Source organism: Cyprinus carpio, chromosome A8 (genome assembly GCF_018340385.1).
Source record: "Cyprinus carpio isolate SPL01 chromosome A8, ASM1834038v1, whole genome shotgun sequence".
In the NCBI taxonomy this organism is placed as follows: Eukaryota; Metazoa; Chordata; class Actinopteri; order Cypriniformes; family Cyprinidae; genus Cyprinus; species Cyprinus carpio.
Window position 1 is genome coordinate 7520730 of NC_056579.1, and position 19792 is coordinate 7540521.

Consider the following 19792-nt stretch of genomic DNA (forward strand, 5'->3'; position numbering starts at 1 on the left):
TTTGCAAAACATAATGCAGCAGCAGGTCACTTACATCCACATACATTACTTAAAACTGGAAACTGGAGTGTGCAAGCTTACAATAAACAGACTGTTATCGTTTGGTGGTGTGGATACAGATATAGTTTTGTTATATATTGTATATATCGATATAGTTATTGTTATCGCTCTTGGTGTGAATGGGATCCTAAAGCTGCTAAGTGTTATTTTTTTTAAAAGTAAGGACTGAATGTCTCTCCCTCCTCCCCATTTTTTCTCTTTCTAACTGCGTAGGTGCCAGAGCACAAAGAATTTAACAGTGTGCTGTGCCCCACTAGCATGCAGGCCGATCCTCTGCAAGTGCCAGGGAGAGGCGTCTCTATCCGAGCCTCTTCCATGCCCCGCCTGGCAGTAGAGCCACAGGTACTACCTGTGTTAGCCTAGCCTAGCGATAACTAGATGCTCTGTCTAAATCTGCTCTGTGGTTAGCATCAGCGTTGGGGTTGATTCCAAAGAGGGAATGGAAACAGTGGGTAGAAAGGTGTAGTTCGTGATTTGGTGGCAGTGTAATGTCTAACCCTGCTGGAAAATCAAACTAAAACCAGCTTCTGATTTGGTTTGGTAACAGGTTTATGTAGCAATACCTCTGAAAATATGAATTATGGCAATATTCTAGTTGTGTGTGTGTGTGTGTGTGTGTGTGTGTGTGTGTGTGTGTATATGTGTATATATCTATATATATATTTAAAAATAGCTTTGATTATTTATATAAATATAAAAATAATATAAATATTTATATAATATTGGTGTATAAAATAATAATTAATATGTATGATTTAATTGGGGTAAAATGTTTTAGATGGTTTATTAACTGGTCAACCAGATTAGAACTGGTGGACCACCTTGTTTAATTTAGTAGGGCCCTATGGTGTAACCAGCTACCAGAAACACACCATCTTAAGCAGCTTGACCAACCTGTTTTTTTTTTCCAGCAGGGAATGCAAGGAGGTTGTGGTTGCCTTTTGTTAGAGCTCAGTTCAGAAAAAAGTTTTTATATAGAAACTCATTTCATTTGCATTGTTTAGTGCAATGTCACTCTGTACGCTTTCAAAGAGAGAGTGTGTCAGTCTTACAGCATAACATGAATTTGTTTCATTTTTGTCTCTGTTTTTTTTTTTTTTTTTTTTGTTTTTTGTTTTTGGGTTTGTTTTGGTTTTTTTTTTTTTTGGTTTTTTGTTTTGTGCATATATAGCAGGTGTCTTCAGAGAGTAAACTGATGAAGCGCTCATTCTCCACGATCGGTGATCAGTGTGTGAATGGTGACTGGCAGGAAGAGTTCTCTCTGGAGAGGGTGAGCCCAGACCGACTGGAAAGACCCAGGCAAAGAAGCTTTAGAGGTCAGTTTGCAGTAGGGACGTCAAAAGCACAGGTTCTTTGGTTCCAAGTCAATACTAAAATGGAAAAAAATAAATATACAAGTCTACAGCAGAGGCTTTTAATACTGGTCCTGGGGGTCTCAATGTGCAGAGTGGTGGGACTCCAGGACCAGGATTGATATCGGATTGATACATGTTTATGTGCTTTGTGAAGATGCCCTGGCCATGGCCATATTTATGTGTGTGTGTTTTTTCTGCACTTGTCTTAACATGTGCTTATGTTTATGCATGTGCAGCTGTCAGGTCAAACCTGCGGGAGCCAGTGGACAAAGAGAGAGGACGGTCTAAAGAGCGAAGACACCTGCTTTCTCCAGACGTGTCTCGCTGCAACTCAGAGGAAAGGAGTCAGTCCCAGGAGAGACGTCACTCTCGATCGCCCAGTGAGGGCAGGAAACACACAACCCTCAGACAGGTGAGGACACAAACACACGTGCACACCCTCTGACCTGGCAGAACATTTAGTGTTATTTTAGTGTTAGAATGAAATTATGACTGTAAAAACGTCTTACAATGTTGCAAAAGATTATTATTTCAAATAAACACAGTTTTTTTGAACTTTCTATAAAAGAATCCTGAATCCTGAAATGCATCATGGTTTCCACAAAAAAAATTAAGCAGCACAACTTTGTTTGAACATTGATTTTAATAAGACATGTTTCTTGAGCACCACATTAGCATATTAAAATAATTTTGGATGGATCATATGACACTGAAGACTGGAGAAATGGTCATTAAAATAAATAAATTACATTTTATTTTAAATTGTAATAATATTTCACAGTATTACTGTCTTTGCTTTATTTGTGATCAAATAAATGTAGCCTTGGTGAGCACTTATTTTGAAAACTTAGACACCTAACTTTTGAACTTTAATGTACATTGAAGTGTACATACCATCTAATTAAGCATTTATTTCTTCCCTCCCATCACCTCATTGCTTTCTCTTTCTCTCTCTCTTTATTAACCCACAATCATTTGCCACATCTCTTCTTATGTCTATAGGGAAATAGTTCAGGCAGCCCAATTCCATCCACTTCTGATTCAGGGACGCCTCAAGGGCGCCGCCAACTCCCACAGACACCTTCTCGGCCTCGGCCACACATCTCCTACTCTCCGTTAGTGTGCCGTGCCCATCCAACACAAGGAGAGGCACGGTCAAGGGCATTGCCAACAGAGGAAGGGGAGGGTCCAACCGGGACGGGTCAAGGCACTGCCATGGCCCACTCTACCCCTCAACGCTACATCTCGGAGCCATACCTGTCACTGCAGGAGGACGTTAACAGTCCAGACTCAAGTGGTGTAGAGGAGACTCTCACTTTTGAGGCTGCCATGGCAACCAGCCTGGGACGCTCCAACACCATAAGCTCTGCTCCACAACTACGTCACAACTGGCAGGTGCCTAACGGACATTTCCGTAAACGACTAGCACAAGCCACATCAGGGACGTCAGGCTGTGAGCTTCTCAGTGACACTGATGAGGATGACCGGTGTTAGACTGACATTCGGGTTGATGCCTCTGAACTTTGTGCCTCAGTCTAAGGAAAAATATGCCTGTGTGTGTTTATTTGTGTGTCTGTGAATGTGGAGTCTGATCAGAGATGTGTAATCATCTCAGAAGAACCATACAGAAGATCTGAAGATCACAAAATGCTTGTGATGAAAGGACAGCAGCAAACATGCTGAAATGATCAACAGTCCTAGCATGAGATCACCGAGGTTGAAGATCGGCTTTGTGCCCTTACACTTAAAGTGCTGATGAAATGCTGGCTAATGCAGATGCATCCAACGCATCATCAGGATTTGGTTCTTGCCTGAATGCACTCAGGTTTCTAAACCTGCCTACACATATTGAGATGTCCCATCAGCAGAAAATCTGTATACTGATAAGGACATTGTGTTCAGACACAGCGTTTACATGGTCCTTTCCTGTCATGGTTTACAGCAGTGTACATGTGGAAGCCACTTGTTTTTGATTTTCAGAGGATGATGGGCAGATAACAGATGCGTAACGGGGGATTTGACATCCTGATTGTTCTGCTACCTGTGTCTGGTTTATTTAGGAGGTACACACAAGCTTATGCTCTAATACACACACTAAGAATGCAGGAAGTGATGTTCAGTCTGTCTATGACAAGAGGTAAATACCCCTTTAACTACATATCGTAATAATGACTGACATTCTATGAAGGAAACGTGGGATGTGAAGGGCCTGATAAATAGTGCATGACATTAATGCAAGTGGATCCAGGTGACGTCCTGGCCTTTAACAGTGGAGTCTATATGAAGGACTCGTGTATCGTATGTAAATATTATAAATCCAGTATATGTACTAATAAGTTTCCAAGCCATGTTTTCTCCAAAGAACTTTGTCTTAAACTCAAAGCTCTTAAAGATATTATCTTTTGTGACATGATGACCAATCCCTGTCCTTTCTATTTGTTATGCAAACTATTTGAAATGGTTATGGTTCACATACACCATGTTATGTTTGATTAGACTTTATCATCTAATTTGTTTCTAGTTGATTTTTCTTGACCCTTAAGAAAATTTATTAAGTCTCTATTTGGCTGAATTTCACAAAGCCTGTCGGGGTCATTATTTCACCACAAAGCCAAAAGAGGAAAAATAATCTATTATATTTTGCAGAAAGAAAATGAAGTGTCCATTATGCAAGCAACCACTATGAATTTTTGCATTGCTACATAGAATTTTTTTACTTGTGCAGTAAATACAATACAAAAGTAAAATGGGTTGCGAACGTTACTTCAAAATGTTTACTGTATTTATGAAGTATTTATACAGTAGAGTCTTGTGAGAATCTTATAAGAATAATAATTATACAAAATTCTGGATGCACTGCAATCATGAGAATTTGGAGGAAAAATTTACTTAATTGTAATTGGAGTTATGTTTTGATTAATTTTATCTTAATGGTACAGAAATAGGGATTCTTCCTTCCTATGCAAATTATAATTTCAAAGCAACAACAACAAAAAGGGTAACATATGACCTGTACATGTTTTACTGTGATTTACCCCTTTAGCTCTATTAATAGAATGGGAAAGCAATTACAATGAGTGTTTGTTGCCTTCGGGTTCATTTGTAATGTTTATTGTGAATTTCCATATATAGTTTGGCTTAGAAACTGAACAAGTCCTGTAGTTTAAACTGATGAGAAGCATCATCTACTCTTACTTGCTAGGCCTAGCAGAAAAGCTGCTCTTACAGATGCATTTGTAAATGTACGTTTAGACTGAATATGGTGAGCTGGGATTGAAACAGCTGTAGGAAATGGGTGTAGCGTGTAACATTAGTCTTTTGAGTTCTGTAGCAGAAGTATGGAACCAATGTTATTGGTCACTCAACATGCCTCCTCTCCTGATTCCACACAAACAATACAAAGAAACAAACAAAACAAAGATAATTACACAGCATTTTCAAATTAATAAACATCCTTTGTTAGTTTCTGTATATCCAGCATCTTATTAAAAGCATTTTAAAATCAGTTGCCCCTTAAGAGAATTTCTGTATCATGTGTTGTGTTGTAATTTGTTTTCTTGACATGTTCCTTAATGTGAATAGAGAGTATTTGGTATTTGTTCTTCATGGCCTGCTGGAGGTCACTGTCTTGTGAATTATATGAAATAAAAAAAGATTCCCATTGCAGCTGAGTCTCTGCTTCCTAAATCTTATGGTTGATGTTCTGTTGGATTTGTTTTACAGTTTATACTTGATGCTATGCCATGTGTGAGTGGTTAGAGTGGATTCTGTGATCCTAGCATACTGTTTTCAGTCAGCTCTGAGGGTGTTGAAAACTATTTCTTCTCTCCTATATGGCTCTATTGGCAGTATTGCCGTTATTTATAAAGTCTATTTCAAACTGTGAGATTCTCTATAGCGCTTCAGCAGCATGTTGTTGATGATTTACTGCTGCTGTCTATATTTGGCCTGTCCCACTTTCCGGAAAGCCCAACCATCTGTTTTTCTATAAAAACAAAAAGTGAGAATGCCCCACGGAAGTGCTAAGTATATAGCATTAGACTGTAAGGATCCTTTTAGAAAAATTTCTGAGGAAAAAGATGCTCCACTGTGAGGAGATGGGTAGGTAGTTGGATGGATGGATGTACGGATGGACTGATAGAATGATAGAACGATAGATAGATAGAATGATGGTAGTTGTGGTGTCTGTTCGTTTTGTTGGTGTGTGTGTGTGTGTGTGTGTGTGTGTGTGTGTGTGTGTGAAAAAGAGTGTGTGTGTGAGTGTGTGTGTGTGTGTGTGTGTGTGTGTGTGTGTGTGTGTGCAAACATGATCATTCTGCATTGTGGATGTGTGGAACTGTTGCCACTTCATTTCTGTGAGTTTGTGTGTCTGATTTAGTGATTTTATTTGACAAATTTAAAAAGAAAAAGAATTGATTTCATAATTATCCCATTCATTCCAGTGTGGCGTCTCCAGAGACCCCAAACAAACTGAGTGTGCCTTAGTTTTTTTTTTTTTTTTGTTTGAGTTTGGTTTTTTTTTTTTTTTACACTAACACACCCAGAGCTATCAAGTGTTGTCTCATGCTATTTAGATAAAGGGTACTTTTTATTTCAGCAAACTTCAGCACATAAGCACAACAACATATTAGGGTTATTTTTATTATTATTGTTGTTGTTGATTGTCCACTGTCCTATCTTTAATCCATAAAAGCTTGTATGATGTGGTGACTGTTCATAGGTTTGCCAACCTGACATTTTCTCAAGACCTTTCAAAATGACATGAATAATGCTGGCCTACTGCAGTAGTACATAAAAACAGCTTTGAGTCTTAACTGTTAGTGACTTAACTGACCCCCTGCTCGTGGGTGGAGAAAGACTCTAAGATCAGATGAATATATTGTGCCAGGGTTTGAGAAGATTCCACATAGACCTACCATACTGACAGGTGAAGCATTCTGCCTTTCATGCTCATGGATGAGAGAAGCCAAGAACGCTATATAGTGTTGAACCTGTTCCAGGTGCGACCAATCTGGCTGTTACATCAGGTCAGAATATGTGAGGGAGCTGAGGCAAGACAGACCATCTGCCGTTGGTCTAAACAAATACATTCATCAGTCAAACATTTGTTTGTATACATGAGCTGTCACGTTTTAAAAAAGGACAACATCATGGTCAAAATGTTTCTTTTTATCACATCAAAAGCCCTAAGATGTCAGTGGAAGCAGGCTACTTTCATGCTTCACAGTCTCTTTGTGTAATCAGTCTTTTTAAACAAATGCTCTTTGTATGATATATATATATATATATATATATATATATATATATATTTATATATATATATATATATATTCTATATATAGGTATTACATTTTATAAATCTTTTTGAGGATGAGAATTGTATTTGTTTGGATTCGACATTAAAGTTGGACTTTTTCCTTTGACACTTTCTTTTACTGCACTTCTCAGGTCTGTGGTAAACCTAACATTAGTCTGTGAGCTGAAGCTAGGTGGGGAAAACATCACTCACTGTGTATACAACAGCAGAACTTGATTCATGATGAACATGATTCATCACAGATCTAAAAGTGATCTGCTGTAATCATGCAGACTGATGAAGTGCCTCTGCTTATATTTAGTGAGAGGTAGTGTGTTATTTCTACTAATCAATTGCTCACTGCTGAATGTGCGTGTATGAGTATATTTGTGGGTGCATAAGCCCATTTGAGTGTGTGTGTGTGTGTGTGTGTGTGTGTGTGTGTGTGTGTGTGTGTGTGTGTGTGTGTGTGTGTGTGTGTGTGTGTGTGTGTACTTGTTTTGACTATTATTCAAAGCAGCTTCAAAGAAAATGAAAGTTTCTGTATTACAATGGAATGGAAGTGATAAACTGAAAAATTCCACTGAAAAACCCTTTCAGTGTGGAGTTAATTTGATGGTACATTTTCAAAAGCTATATTAACTATTAATGGAAGTGATAAACTGAAAAATTCCACTGAAAAACCCTTTCAGTGTGGAGTTACAATATTAACTATATTAACTTTCTCTAAAATTACTTTTAAAACCTCATAATTGTGTTCATATTTTCAGTGGTGTTGAATTTGTGAATGACTTTATTGAATTAGTGACTTATACCGCTGGGAGGAGCCATGCCTTACACCCTTTACCGTAAGTTAGACACTCCTCTAAACACCTTGTCACATTCCTCACTGGGGCCATATGTGAACAGTACAGACACACAAACACAAACACACACACACATACACACTTATGCTTAGGAAAAAGAACTGTAGTGATGATGAGAGAGCTTTCTAGACCAATGCTCCTTCTATGCGGTCTCTATAGCATTCCGTCCGGTTATTGTAATGAAATCTACATTGCTTATGAACTAAGCTGTGTTATGGAGAGAGTGTGTATAGCACAGCCCATCTCTGGCGACTCTCCAGGTACCGTTCTGTTTTAGTGGCCTTTAGAGTTCAAAGACTGACCATACCTCCTTCTGAAGCGGTCACAGACCGGCCTGCCTCTCTGAAGCCATGCAGAACTCTGAAACTCTGCTCAAACTTCTCTGCTGTGTAGTAAGTGTCTCCTTTTATTTTTATACAAAACAAATGCTTGAAAGTAAATTTACATTTGTTTATTTTGCAGACCTTGTTTTTATTGCTTGTAGCAATAATTCTTTTACTCTGAGTATGATTTCTGCATTGGAATACATTCAAATGAAACTATCAGTATTTCTGTCTCAGCAAGCACAGATGAACGAGTCTCTCAATTTATTTTTTGATGTGGTTTGAGCACGGTGTGCATTCAGAGTGTTAGATCGCCCCAGGCCAGGCCTGAGGCCTTTGAAATGAGCATGATGAGGACAGGAAGGGGCTTTCACGAACCAGAGCTAAACCTCAAAAATCCAAGAGACACTCTTGCTTGTCTTTCTTTTTAGTCTGAATTCAATTTTTCCCTTTATTTGTTTATTTATGTCAGTATAGACATGTATAATAATATTACAAAAACAAACTCTATTTAAATAAATACTATTCTTTTGATGTATCAACCACTACCACAACCAAGTAAAATTAGGTACTGCTACTTATGGAAAATTATTAAATTGTAATAATATTTCACAGTATTACTGCATTTTTTAAATCAAGAATTACAGTATTGGTGAGCATAAGAGACCTATTTAAAAAAATTAATTGATCACACGTTTTTCAACAGTTGTGTATGTATATCTCAGTAAACATTTTTGATTGCCAAATAAAATGCCAGCATCATATTCTTTGCTATAGCTGCCGGGTAAACAAGTGAACACAGCAAAACCACTACATAATTTCTTTACTGTTTAAACTGGGGTAAGTGGGAACTCATGATCTGTAATGAATTATATAATAGTTGATAATGATTTTAAATCTTTAATATCTGTTAATGAATTGATTATGAACAATTAATTGTGAAGTTACTTTATTCTCAAATAACTTAGACAAAAAAAGGAAAATAAATCAGAAATGATTGTCACAATACAATCAAATAATCTTTTTAATGTCATATTTGATGTTTGTTAATGAATGTTATCATAAAGTATCCTAAGAATAAAGCAACCAAGTGGCCGATGCACTGCAGTCTTTATAGTTTGTGAGGCTTTCTTGTGTAACTGTTGCCCCTGACAACCACCGTTGCCACAATCACAGCCCAAGTTCAATGTCGGCCGGAGCGCTAGCACAAACAGCTAATTCTCTTTGCAATGCAAACCAGCCAGTCCCAGCAACACCACAGGCTGGATGAAATGAAAGTGAAGTTCAGAGAGCTCTGGAGCCCATGTGAGAAAAGCAAACACAGGCTGTTATGCAGTCAAAGGACTGCCTTCAGCTCAACGGCCGCTTGAGAGAAACCTTTCTAACACTGGTTTTATTGAGGCTTTACTTATGTTATGACGGAGCTGAGATTACTTTAGCAGACAATTCCCATATTGCATGTCAAATTTAAACCTATATACAGTAAATCCTCCTCTTCTGGGTGACAGCACACAGCATCCCAGTATAGGAAAAAAAAATATGATGTTTGCAGTATGTCATAAGCTGATGCGATGTTAAGGAGGATGGGAAAGTAATTTCCATCATTAAGTTGCCATTGATTTGGTTTTATATAGTCAGGTGTAAATGTCAGGTTTTATTGTGCTTGCCAAAGACATTTTCCCTCTGTATAGATCTTGGGAATTTGTTGTTTTTTAGATGTCTATTGTTAACTTTCATCAGTCAAAAGTCATCTTCTGTAGACTGGAGATGGTTGTCATCCTTTACAGGGTATCATGCAGCAAATGACTTTAGTAATGGGTCAGTTGACTGGAGATGACCTCAACTTTCCTGATCACAAATCCCGTTGTGCCCAGGAGTCACAGGTAAAAGTGAATCTTCGCTTCCTTTTCTCTTTACTAACATGTTGTCTTTAGTGGGAATAATGCCAAAGTATTTATGCAACCACCACAACTAACCCAATCCATCTTGATGAATGAAAATCAAATCGCAAGTACAATTTTTTCTAATTTACTGTTCAGTTGACTTTTTTTGTAAGGTAGACTATTGTCCAAAAGGAGGGTGGTAAGATTTTATTTTATGTTTTTAAAAGAAGTCTCATTCAAAAATGCAGCCTCAGCTTTAATACTGTAAAATATTACTGCAATTTAAAATAATTGTTTTTTTATTTTAACATTTTAAAATGCTGTTTATTCTTGTTCACCTTAATATTTTTGTGGAAACTGTGATGCATTTTTTCAGGATTCTTTGATGACTATAAAGTTCAAAAGAACAGTGTTTATTTGAAATACAAAAATTTTATAACATTATAAATGTCTTTACTGTCACTTTTGATCAATTTAGTGCATCCTTGCTAAATGAAAGTATTAAATAATTTTTTTTTAAATCTCACTGACCGTAAAAATTTTTGAACAGTGGTATATCTAAAGACTTCTCTTTAAATGGATCGTTTTTAAAAATGCTTGTGAAGACATGAAATGTGCTTCATTTAAAGGCATTTCATAGTGACTTTCTGTAGCGTTGGTTCTATAAAAGCATTCCTTATCCAGTTGTATGATTTTTTATTTTTTTTTATTTTCCTGGAATATCTGAGTACTTGATATGCAAATTTATGGCTATATAGAATATATCAATGGCACATGAATTGATCACTGCAATATAATTGCTTCAAATATGTTTGGTTGGATATGTGGCTGTAGATTGTGTGTTTTTCCATTATGGAGATCTAGGGGGCCATGAATCAGTCAGCCTCAGTGTAATAACTTCATGAGCAGATAAAACTTAATTTACTTTGCTCACAAAAGTATCACTTAAGTGAGGCTCTGTTTCTGATCACTGCACTTCATGAACAAGGGGACATATTAAACATGGGTTGATTTTAGGGTTTATATACATCATCGATACTGTGAACAATATCGTTTCTGTTCAGTCTTATTTCAGAAGAAGATGTTGCAAAAGGAGTAAATGTTGCTGTCTCTGGTTCTGAGTCTGTTGCCATGGTTGATATAGAAGATAAAAATAATAAGGTGAAGACTGACACAGAAAGATACATTTGTCAGTGCCAACATGTGATGTCATTTCCTTTGTCACCTGTTGATTTGCAGACACTAGCAAATGGATCTTTGGAAAGACCATCCAAATCAGAGATGCCAACTTTGAGGTGCCATGTTGATTCTGCATATGAGACAAAATCTGAATGGCCTGAAGTTTCTAATTTTGACCAAGAGAAAGCAGGCGGAGGTGGGATATACAAGAAAGAGACCTTCATTTCCTCTCTCACAGTCCAGCCCACCAAAACAATTCAACCATTTATTTTTCCAGAGATCACAAGCATGCTTCGCCCTGAACACAAGCCTGAACCTCGGACCATGAGCTTGAGAAATATCGATTCTACAGCAGGTAGTTATGTCTCACAGTCTGAGGAGTCTTCCAAGATGAGCACTGAGGTCAAATCAGAGGTCAAAAGTCAGACCAAAAAGGAGCCCTTGCAGACACTACAGTCATCTGTCTCAGCTCTGAAGAACAGTACAGAGCTTGCCATTTCGATGAACACAAAGCCAGTGGAAATATCAAATGTCTATTCGACTGATATTTTAGATACAGTCTATGACGCGTCACGGACAAAATCGGTTAAGGATTCAATCACAGCGCCAAGTGGTTCACCTCGAAACCTGACCAGCGTTACCATGGAAACCAGCACCGGCAGCGCCTCAGTCGATAAAGTAAAGTCACAGGAGAAGAATAAAGAAATCAGAGCGACTAGTCGACCCACGACACCGATGCAAAAGCAACCTGTAGCAGTTGCTCAGCAAATGCCTTTTCATCAACCTGGAAGTCCCAGAGCTGAAAGAGAGGAAGCTAGTACTGCACTGAGAGAGAGCAAGCAAGAACAGATTAAAGATACAGATGCGACTCCACAAATTAGACAGGATGATCTCAGTTATAGAAGTGAACAAAAAGCCCCTGTGATTGAAGAATCAGTGACTGATGATTGTTATTCAGGTGATATTGGTGCCTGTCCAGTTCGCCCTACCACTGTGCCATATACAACAACAGAGACCCACTGTAAGTCAAAAATCTGAATAAAAAATTTCATTTTTTGAAGCTGAAGTGTGTACTTTAATTTAATTTAATTTAATTTAATTTAATTTAATTTAATTTAATTTAATTTAATTTAATTTAATTTAATTTAATTTAATTTAATTTGTTTATTATAAAATATATTGAAATAATATCTTATATTTGTTTATATAATTATTATTTATATAAACTGTATTATTATTATTAATAATTTCTTACAGGTGAAGGTAAAACAGTTAAGGCTTCTCTCTCAAGCCCTAAGAAATGCAGATGTACAATATGAAAATAATTTCTAATTTGGCATTTTTGTTTACTCAGCTAATCAGATGCATGGAAACATAAACAGAGAAGGAGGTTTACACACAACGGGTTTCAGAGGCCCAAGGGTAATGAACTCACTTATCTCTCTAATAATTCATTATATTTTATTGTCTTTGCATTGATGTTTATTACTGAAATGAAAGGCTTTACTATCTATTGATAGTGCTATATGGTGTACATACTTTAAATTGCTAATGGTGTTTATGACTCTCTGCCAGGTATACTAATATATTGACAACTTCATATCTGTTCCACTTTTAAATGAGAGAAATGCAGTGTTTCACTGAAGGTTAAAGAAAACCATTAGAAGAATTCATTCATATATTAACCTTGAATACAGTATATCAATATAGCTAGACGGTTGACTAAGAATATAGTTTGTCGGTTGTTTTTAGAAGGTTGTTTTTATGTGTTTTCTTTTTTCTGTTTTTTTATACTGCATTTTTATCTCAGGTGGTTTACTAGCCTTTATAGGAAATTGAGTTTGCAGAGGCATTATTCAATTAAGTGTGGAGAAGAGGAGAAGGAGGGTCATTTACCTCCAGTGAATGGAGCTTATGAACAAGAAGTGACTCGCTGTATGACACTGAGAGAGAAATATCGTCCTGAAAAGAGGAACAGGATTACAGGAATTATTTAATAATACCAGTGCTAGAGAGAGAGGGGATGGGGGTGGGGGGCAGTACTGACACCAAGTACCATTTTTAACAATTTTTGTGTATTTACTGCACTTCTTGTACATTAAACTGTCAACCTGTTTATTTCATGGATCTTTGTTATGCAAATTCTAAAATGCTTAAGCAATGTTATATTACATTACTGTTAACTTACACTACTGACACGAAAAAATTCGATTTAGTTGCAGTGAAGCAACATTAGCTGGACACCTGCACCCCCCTGTGGTTGCAGAGTGTCTGTACATAACTTGTCTATTAGATAGATAGATAGATAGATAGATAGATAGATAGATAGATAGATAGATAGATAGATAGATAGATAGATAGATATATTCAGATAGATTTATTATCATATAATTTTTTGCATTTTTACCATTAAATTAAGTTCTTAGAAAAAAGTTAAATTATTTTATATTATATTATATTATATTGATTTTTTTAGGGATATCAAGGCCCACCTGGCTTGCCAGGCCCTCCAGGTGAAAAAGGAGACAAAGTATGTATTAACCATTAATTATTTTGTAATCATAAAATTACTTGATTATTGGAATCATATATATTTTTTAAATAAAATCTTGTCATATACATTCTTCAGTCAAATAATGAATGCTTTAATGGGTGTTTGGGTGTCACACAGGGCTACGCAGGAGTGATGGGCCGGACAGGCCAGACAGGGTACAGAGGACCGATTGGACCACCCGGCATGCCTGCTATTATAGTCTGGTACACGTCAGAAGAAGAATGGCAAGCATTCAAGGTGCGTAAAATATTTTTGCAAATTTGTATATTTTGCTACAATTTATTCTGAAAACAAAAAATGTAAATAGCTGATTCTATAAATAGTTGAAATTCAAATGCCGCCTACATCCTTACAGTCCTCGAAAACACTGTATGATTCTAATTTGGACGTTTCATTTTGCTTTCAGAAAAATAAATTCTACAAAAAACTAGTGTCATTGTGGCCGGTGAGTTATTCTATTTGACCCCTAATAAGAGTTTTATTTGAGTTGCATCGGTACACTGCAGATTGAAATCTTTTTTGCCCTTTTCTTTAGAGAGTGAAGGGATTACCAGGACCTTTGGGACCACGTGGAGATCCTGGACCACCCGTAAGTATTATATATATTATTTGACATATCATCTCCATTTCTTTGTCCATGTTATTTCCACACACTGTCAATGTCAGTGACAATGAAACCAAACAGTTAATTTATATTTTACAGTTTATTTATCTATTTTCAGGGGCCCCCTGGAGTTTCAGGCAAACAGGGGGAAAAGGGAGAGCCAGGGTTACTTGTAGGTATTTCTGTTTCCTCTCTTCATCACAAAATCATCTCTGGCAGCATAAAAATGCTAGCTCACTGTTACATAGAGAAACATGGTTTGAAGTTTCATAAAAGTGTGATCAAACCATGTGGAGACTTGAGACGGGTTTGAAAGAATTTGACAAGCTCAGTCAACAAGAGCATGAAGTCAACAAGAGTCACATTGTTCAGACTTCCTCTGATTCAAAAGCAAAGACATACTATGTTTGACTCATGCAGGCTTGTTTCCATTCAAATCATAAAGTCAGTTTAATCTGTGGCGTCAAGGGAGAAGTGTGATCAAGATGGCATTCATCTGAACTTCTGTTGACTGCCTCCTCATTTATAAGCTTTTACGCTTTTGTAAATGAAAGAATTATTTAACCGGTTTTATAAATCTTACTCATCTCGTCTTCTCATAATACAATCTGCCATTGATTATGAGTAGCAAACCATGTTTCTTGATTGTGATGTAAACTAAACACTGGCTAATTTAAAAGAAAAGAAAACTTTCTGTTTCAACAGGAACAACATAAAGAAAACAACTCTTGGATTTAATTTTCTAAATCAATTTTAGTTCAGGTGAAATGGTTTAATTAAGGTTCTGTTTTTTAAAGTAAAAGTAAAAGTAAAGTCCAAGTGAATACAGCTTTGTTGCATTCTATTATTAACTTAATCTGGTCAATAAATGTGGTTAATCTTACCTGTTATATTTTGCATCTGTCTGGTATGTGATTGCTTCTTCTAGCAGAGTTGAGCTATATGGCAGTAATGCTTCATTCTGAGTGATTATAAGAGATTGTTTATTTTCAGGAAGATTCCAAGCAAAGAACTATTGTGAGAAAAGTCCTTGTTAATGCTAAAAAGCTTAAATGAGTTATGGATCTGTTCTAGAATGAATCTCTGCAGTATCTATAAATGCCGATAAGGAGACTGGACCATGTGTTATACTATACAGTGAGATTTTCTATACCCATTGTATATCTTTTGTTATGTACTAGGGAAGAATAGGACCAGTTGGAATGCCAGGGCCACCTGGGAGATCAGGACCAGAGGGCACAGCTGGGAAGGATGGGGAGATGGGGCCACCAGGACCACCTGGGGAGGATGTAAGAATTATGGGAGTTCATATGCAACTTTTCAAAATGATTTAAGTTTTAATAGTGTTAAATATATTGTATAAGTCTGCCTATAATTGCATACATTTGTCTGTGTGTGTGTACGTGTGTTTTTTGTGTGTGCATGTATGTTTTTTTTTTTTGTTTTTTTTTTTGTAGGGTCCAAAAGGTTATGCAGGAGAGAAAGGCAGTACAGGGGAGGTGGGTGAGTGGGTAAGAAAGAACAGGGTTTTTCTATGGATAATGCCATAACTAGGCCCTCATGGAATCTGTGCTTACAGAAGTTTTCCACAGAATTGGAACTTCCATCATGCATTCAATTCTGAAAATCCTCTGACCCTTTTAGTTAGTCAACTATTTTGACTATTGGGGTTTTATGATATTTAAATATGTTCTGCAGAAGTCTGCAAATTCCATTTAGGCCTAGCCATTGCATAACGTAATCTAAATATCAAGATCAAAACAGAAGTCCACCACTGTCCACGCAGTGTGTTTATTTGACATATCAGCCATAAATCAAAACAAGTGATTAATTATCTGATGTGTTCAGGGTGATCTTGGCGAACCGGGGCCTCAGGGAACCAAAGGAAGGAAAGGAGAGATGGTGAGATGTTGCTCTTGCTCTCCAGACTTTCACAAGATATGTACTGTATGATAAAATCACTGACCAGCCAACTCTGTTTCTTTAGGGAAAAAAGGGACAGAAGGGCCTAGCAGGGGTAGTAGGATATATTGTGAGTAACATCATACTTCTGACTGTGTATTATCTCTTTATGAGGCAGTTATTCTGTCTGTCTATATATACAGTACAATGCCATTCAAAAATTTGAGACTGATATTTCATACTGATATTCATATTGCGAGTCTCTTATGCTCACCAAAGCTGCATTTATTTGATCAATTATTTTGATAGGCAGTTAAAACAATAATATTATGAAATATTATTACAATTTAAAATAACTGTTTTCTATTTTTAAATATTTTCAAATGTAATTGATTCTTGTGATGACACTCTTAATCGAACAATATATTTTCCATTCACAGGGGCTCCCTGGACCTAGAGGACCACAGGGATTCATGGGCCCACCTGGTGCACCGGTATGTGCTAAATATAAAACATACAAAAATGATGAGAAAAATGTGTTGTTTATTTTTTAAATAATCTGTATGTGTCACAGGGACATACAGGGGGGCTTGGGTTCACTGGATCACCTGGTCCACTAGTATGTTACAAAAACTTAATTACTTAATTATTCCACATCATCTCTCAATTCTGACATGTTCAGAACATGACTTTTGACATCGTTTTAAAGGGTCACACAGGACCGAGAGGGTTGAAGGGAGTTCCAGGCGTCAACGGACCCCCTGTAAGAAACACTCTGGTTTTTATAAACTCCAATCCAATAATTTTGACTCTTCTTAAATAACATAATTCCAGTAATCACAAATAACTAGGAAAGTCATAGAGATTCGTAAGTCAAAAGGTGTAGGAAAACTGACTAGTACATCATGCTGATTCTCTTTTATAGGGACAACTTGGTGAAATGGGACCAAGGGGACCGCCTGGCAAACCAGTAAGTCAATGTTTTATTTCCAAAAAATAAACAAATAAATAATATCCTAAAAACTGAAGAGATTAGTCTTATGCCATTATATATTACAGGGAGAGGAAGGGCCTGATGGTATTATCGGTATTCCTGGTGTTCCTGGACCACAGGTGCTGTGGATTATGCATTTATCTTCTTTTTACATCATGTATTTATGTACTCTTGGTCACCACGATTACATGCATATTATTTAACAATTAGAATCCATGTTCTGGTTAATCAATTATTCTGAAATTTCTGAAGTTTCAATCATAGTCTCAAATAATTGCTTTCATATGGACATATGGATAAATGAACATTGTAATCATGCTGGAAAATGTAGAGTATGACCAAATGCTTAATCTGAATATTCATTTGCGTATCAGTGTAGACATTGAGTTGATTCTTGTCTCCTCTCCTCTCTCAAACTACTACAACTTCTGTTCATCTAACTCAACTCATTATCTTCCATAATCTATTCAGGGAAAACTAGGTGGCTATGGACCACCAGGTCAAAAAGGAGACCCTGTATGTATATCTCATGTCATTTCATAAAAGCTTTAAAATTACAGTCACATTTGAAATCTCATTTTGATTTTTCCACATTTACTGGAGGCATATATATTTCTTTATCAAACAGGGAGATACAGGAATTGAGGGAGACATTGGGAGTCCAGGACCACCGGGTATAAAAGTAAGCCTACGAGTCACTCTTCATCAAGAATTATAAATTTTTTACAATCTCTTTAGATATATTTCATATTCTTTTGATACCTCAATGCACTTCTATGGTAATGCATCAACATACATCAAGCCACATTCTTGTTTCAGGGTGCCAATGGCAAAACAGGAAAACATGGACCCTCAGGTGATCCAGTAAGAATATTTCAAACTACTCCCCAATTATTTTATATGTCTGATTGTTGTGAGACACTATATTTTTTTTTTTTGTTTTTTTTTTTTTTTTGTAGAGGCTGCTGGTAAAGCAATATATTTATTTCAGTGTGTAGTTAGTAGTGCTACACAATTAATATAAAATCTAATCTAAATAGTGATGTTGGCTCTTGCAATTATTAAAGCTTCAGTTCTAATATTGAATTACAATGTAAATTATGCAAAAATACTTTTAGTGTGTTGTGAAAGTGAGCACATCACTATTTTATTTACTAGAGAAAATTATGTAATGATTTTGGGATAATTATGTTTGCTGTCTTTTTGTAAACATCAGGGTCTGAAAGCACAGCGTGGAATGAAAGGAGATCCTGGCCAAAAGGGAGATCAAGTGAGTTCCAAGTAAACAACACTTACTGAAAGCCAAATGCACACTGTTTTAAGACTAAAAACCCTGAGAACTAGACATCAAGGGAGTTAATCTTGAAAGAACTAATCTATCTTTTCTTATCTCTGGCTTCTCTTTGTCAGGGTCCTCTGGGGTTGCCAGGTAAACAGGGATTCAAAGGCAGAGGAGGGCGGTCTGGTGTACAGGGAGAGACTGGCCCTACTGGACCTGCTGGTTTACCAGGGCCCACGGTACGCAGCAGCTACTTTTAAGACTCGTTGAAAGCCAGCCACTTAGTCATTGTATTGCTTTTTCTTCAGGGCTATGATGGTCCTATTGGAGATCCGGGGAGAGAGGGAAAAGATGGACTTAAGGTACAGGACTGTCATTCTCTGTTTGTCAAAGGAATCTAACATAATGTGCTATTCCAGTTATCATGTATATAAATGGCATTTTTAGGGAGAGAGAGGCCCCCCTGGTATCCAAGGTGTTCCTGGACCACGAGGTGACAAGGTGATAATTGCTCCCAATGTCTTCTTGACAAAAGTCATACATTAGATAAAAACCTTTAGTAAGATTATTTTACTTCAATAGGGTCGGACTGGCCGAGGGGGATTTGCTGGTTTTCTAGGACCTCTGGCAAGTATGATTTCTTAAATTAAGCTGCAAGACATAATTACAAGGGCAAGAACACCAATTCAAAAATTCACCATTTTTTTAAATTAAATAATTGAGTAGATTTGTTTTATCATAGCACCTCTAGTGGTAATTTTAGAAAAAGTACAAAGGATCATTGATATACTAGTATAATTTTTGTTAATATTTTGAAGTAGATTATATTTTTATAATTATTGTTTTAATAATTTTGTTGTGTTTTTGTGATTTTTTTTTATTAGTTTTTTTTATATATGTCTACATAGTTTTTAGTTCACCTATAACTATTACCTAAACCCATTGTTACGTTTGACCAGTAGGTAGCACTGCAAACAAATTTACATGGTATTCACAGACCACCGTGGCAATAATACACTTCACCAAAGGTTATTTATTTATTTAATTTTTAATAACCACAATTCTGGGGCCTATATACTTCCAGACAGAAAATGGAAAATTCTTAAGAAAACTAATAGATAAGAAAACAGATGCATATGTACCTTGGCCAAAAGAAAGAAACCAAATGTTTGTTTTATAGGGTGAGATGGGAAAATCAGGAGAACCAGGACCTGAAGGAGAGCCCGGTATTAAGGTTCCCTTGTACATCAACTCATTACCTTTTAAATGCAAATATAAAACAATTAATGCAATGACTGGCATTATTTAATAAGGTTTGATCATGATTTCCTTGTTCCTTTGATCAGAATTATTTTGGTTACAACAGAAAATCTCATTCACACACAATGCCTTATTAACCCTGTATCAGGTTGCTTGCATTTTTCATTTTTTTAATGGGACAGGGTAGACCAGGAGTCCCTGGAGGAACCGGATTTAAAGGTCAAAAGGTAAATTGAG

General features: G+C 36.6%; 2 protein-coding genes across 3 annotated transcripts in view; both read left to right on the top strand.

Moving 5' to 3' along the window:
- The window catches only part of LOC109091950 (probable voltage-dependent R-type calcium channel subunit alpha-1E), a 144125-nt gene extending 139816 nt beyond the window's left edge, over positions 1-4309 (top strand). Inside the window, 4 exon segments of the mRNA XM_042761890.1 lie at positions 274-402; positions 1232-1376; positions 1652-1827; positions 2418-4309. Coding sequence (XP_042617824.1) covers positions 274-402; positions 1232-1376; positions 1652-1827; positions 2418-2909 — 942 coding nt within the window. The 3' untranslated portion in view covers positions 2910-4309.
- Positions 4310-7624: 3315 nt separating this feature from the next.
- On the top strand, positions 7625-19382 carry si:dkey-21p1.3 (collagen alpha-3(IX) chain). Of its 2 annotated transcripts, XM_042761892.1 has the most exons (27): positions 7625-7969; positions 9688-9783; positions 11023-11158; positions 11240-11983; positions 12317-12384; positions 13439-13492; positions 13634-13753; positions 13923-13961; positions 14052-14105; positions 14239-14292; positions 15302-15409; positions 15578-15631; positions 15969-16022; positions 16108-16152; positions 16463-16516; positions 16597-16641; positions 16732-16785; positions 16948-16992; positions 17082-17135; positions 17488-17532; positions 17645-17698; positions 17836-17880; positions 18233-18286; positions 18427-18534; positions 18604-18657; positions 18743-18796; positions 18878-19382. In XM_042761892.1, the coding sequence occupies exons 1-27, from the start codon at positions 7928-7930 to the stop codon at positions 18938-18940; spliced, it is 2397 nt and encodes a 798-aa protein (XP_042617826.1). In that variant the 5' UTR covers positions 7625-7927; the 3' UTR covers positions 18941-19382. The 2 variants fall into 2 exon arrangements, with proteins under 2 accessions (XP_042617826.1, XP_042617825.1); XM_042761891.1 differs by having other exon boundaries at positions 7626-7969; positions 11023-11983.
- The last annotated feature ends 410 nt before the right edge of the window (positions 19383-19792 follow it).

Excerpts from the sequence above, each read along its gene's own strand:
- si:dkey-21p1.3 (XM_042761891.1), top strand. The coding sequence starts at position 7,928 with ATGCAGAACTCTGAAACTCTGCTCAAACTTCTCTGCTGTGTA. Across the intron at positions 9,784-11,022 it reads GTTGTGCCCAGGAGTCACAG|ACACTAGCAAATGGATCTTT; the intron begins GTAAAAGTGAAT and ends GTTGATTTGCAG. Across the intron at positions 16,642-16,731 it reads CTGGATCACCTGGTCCACTA|GGTCACACAGGACCGAGAGG; the intron begins GTATGTTACAAA and ends ATCGTTTTAAAG.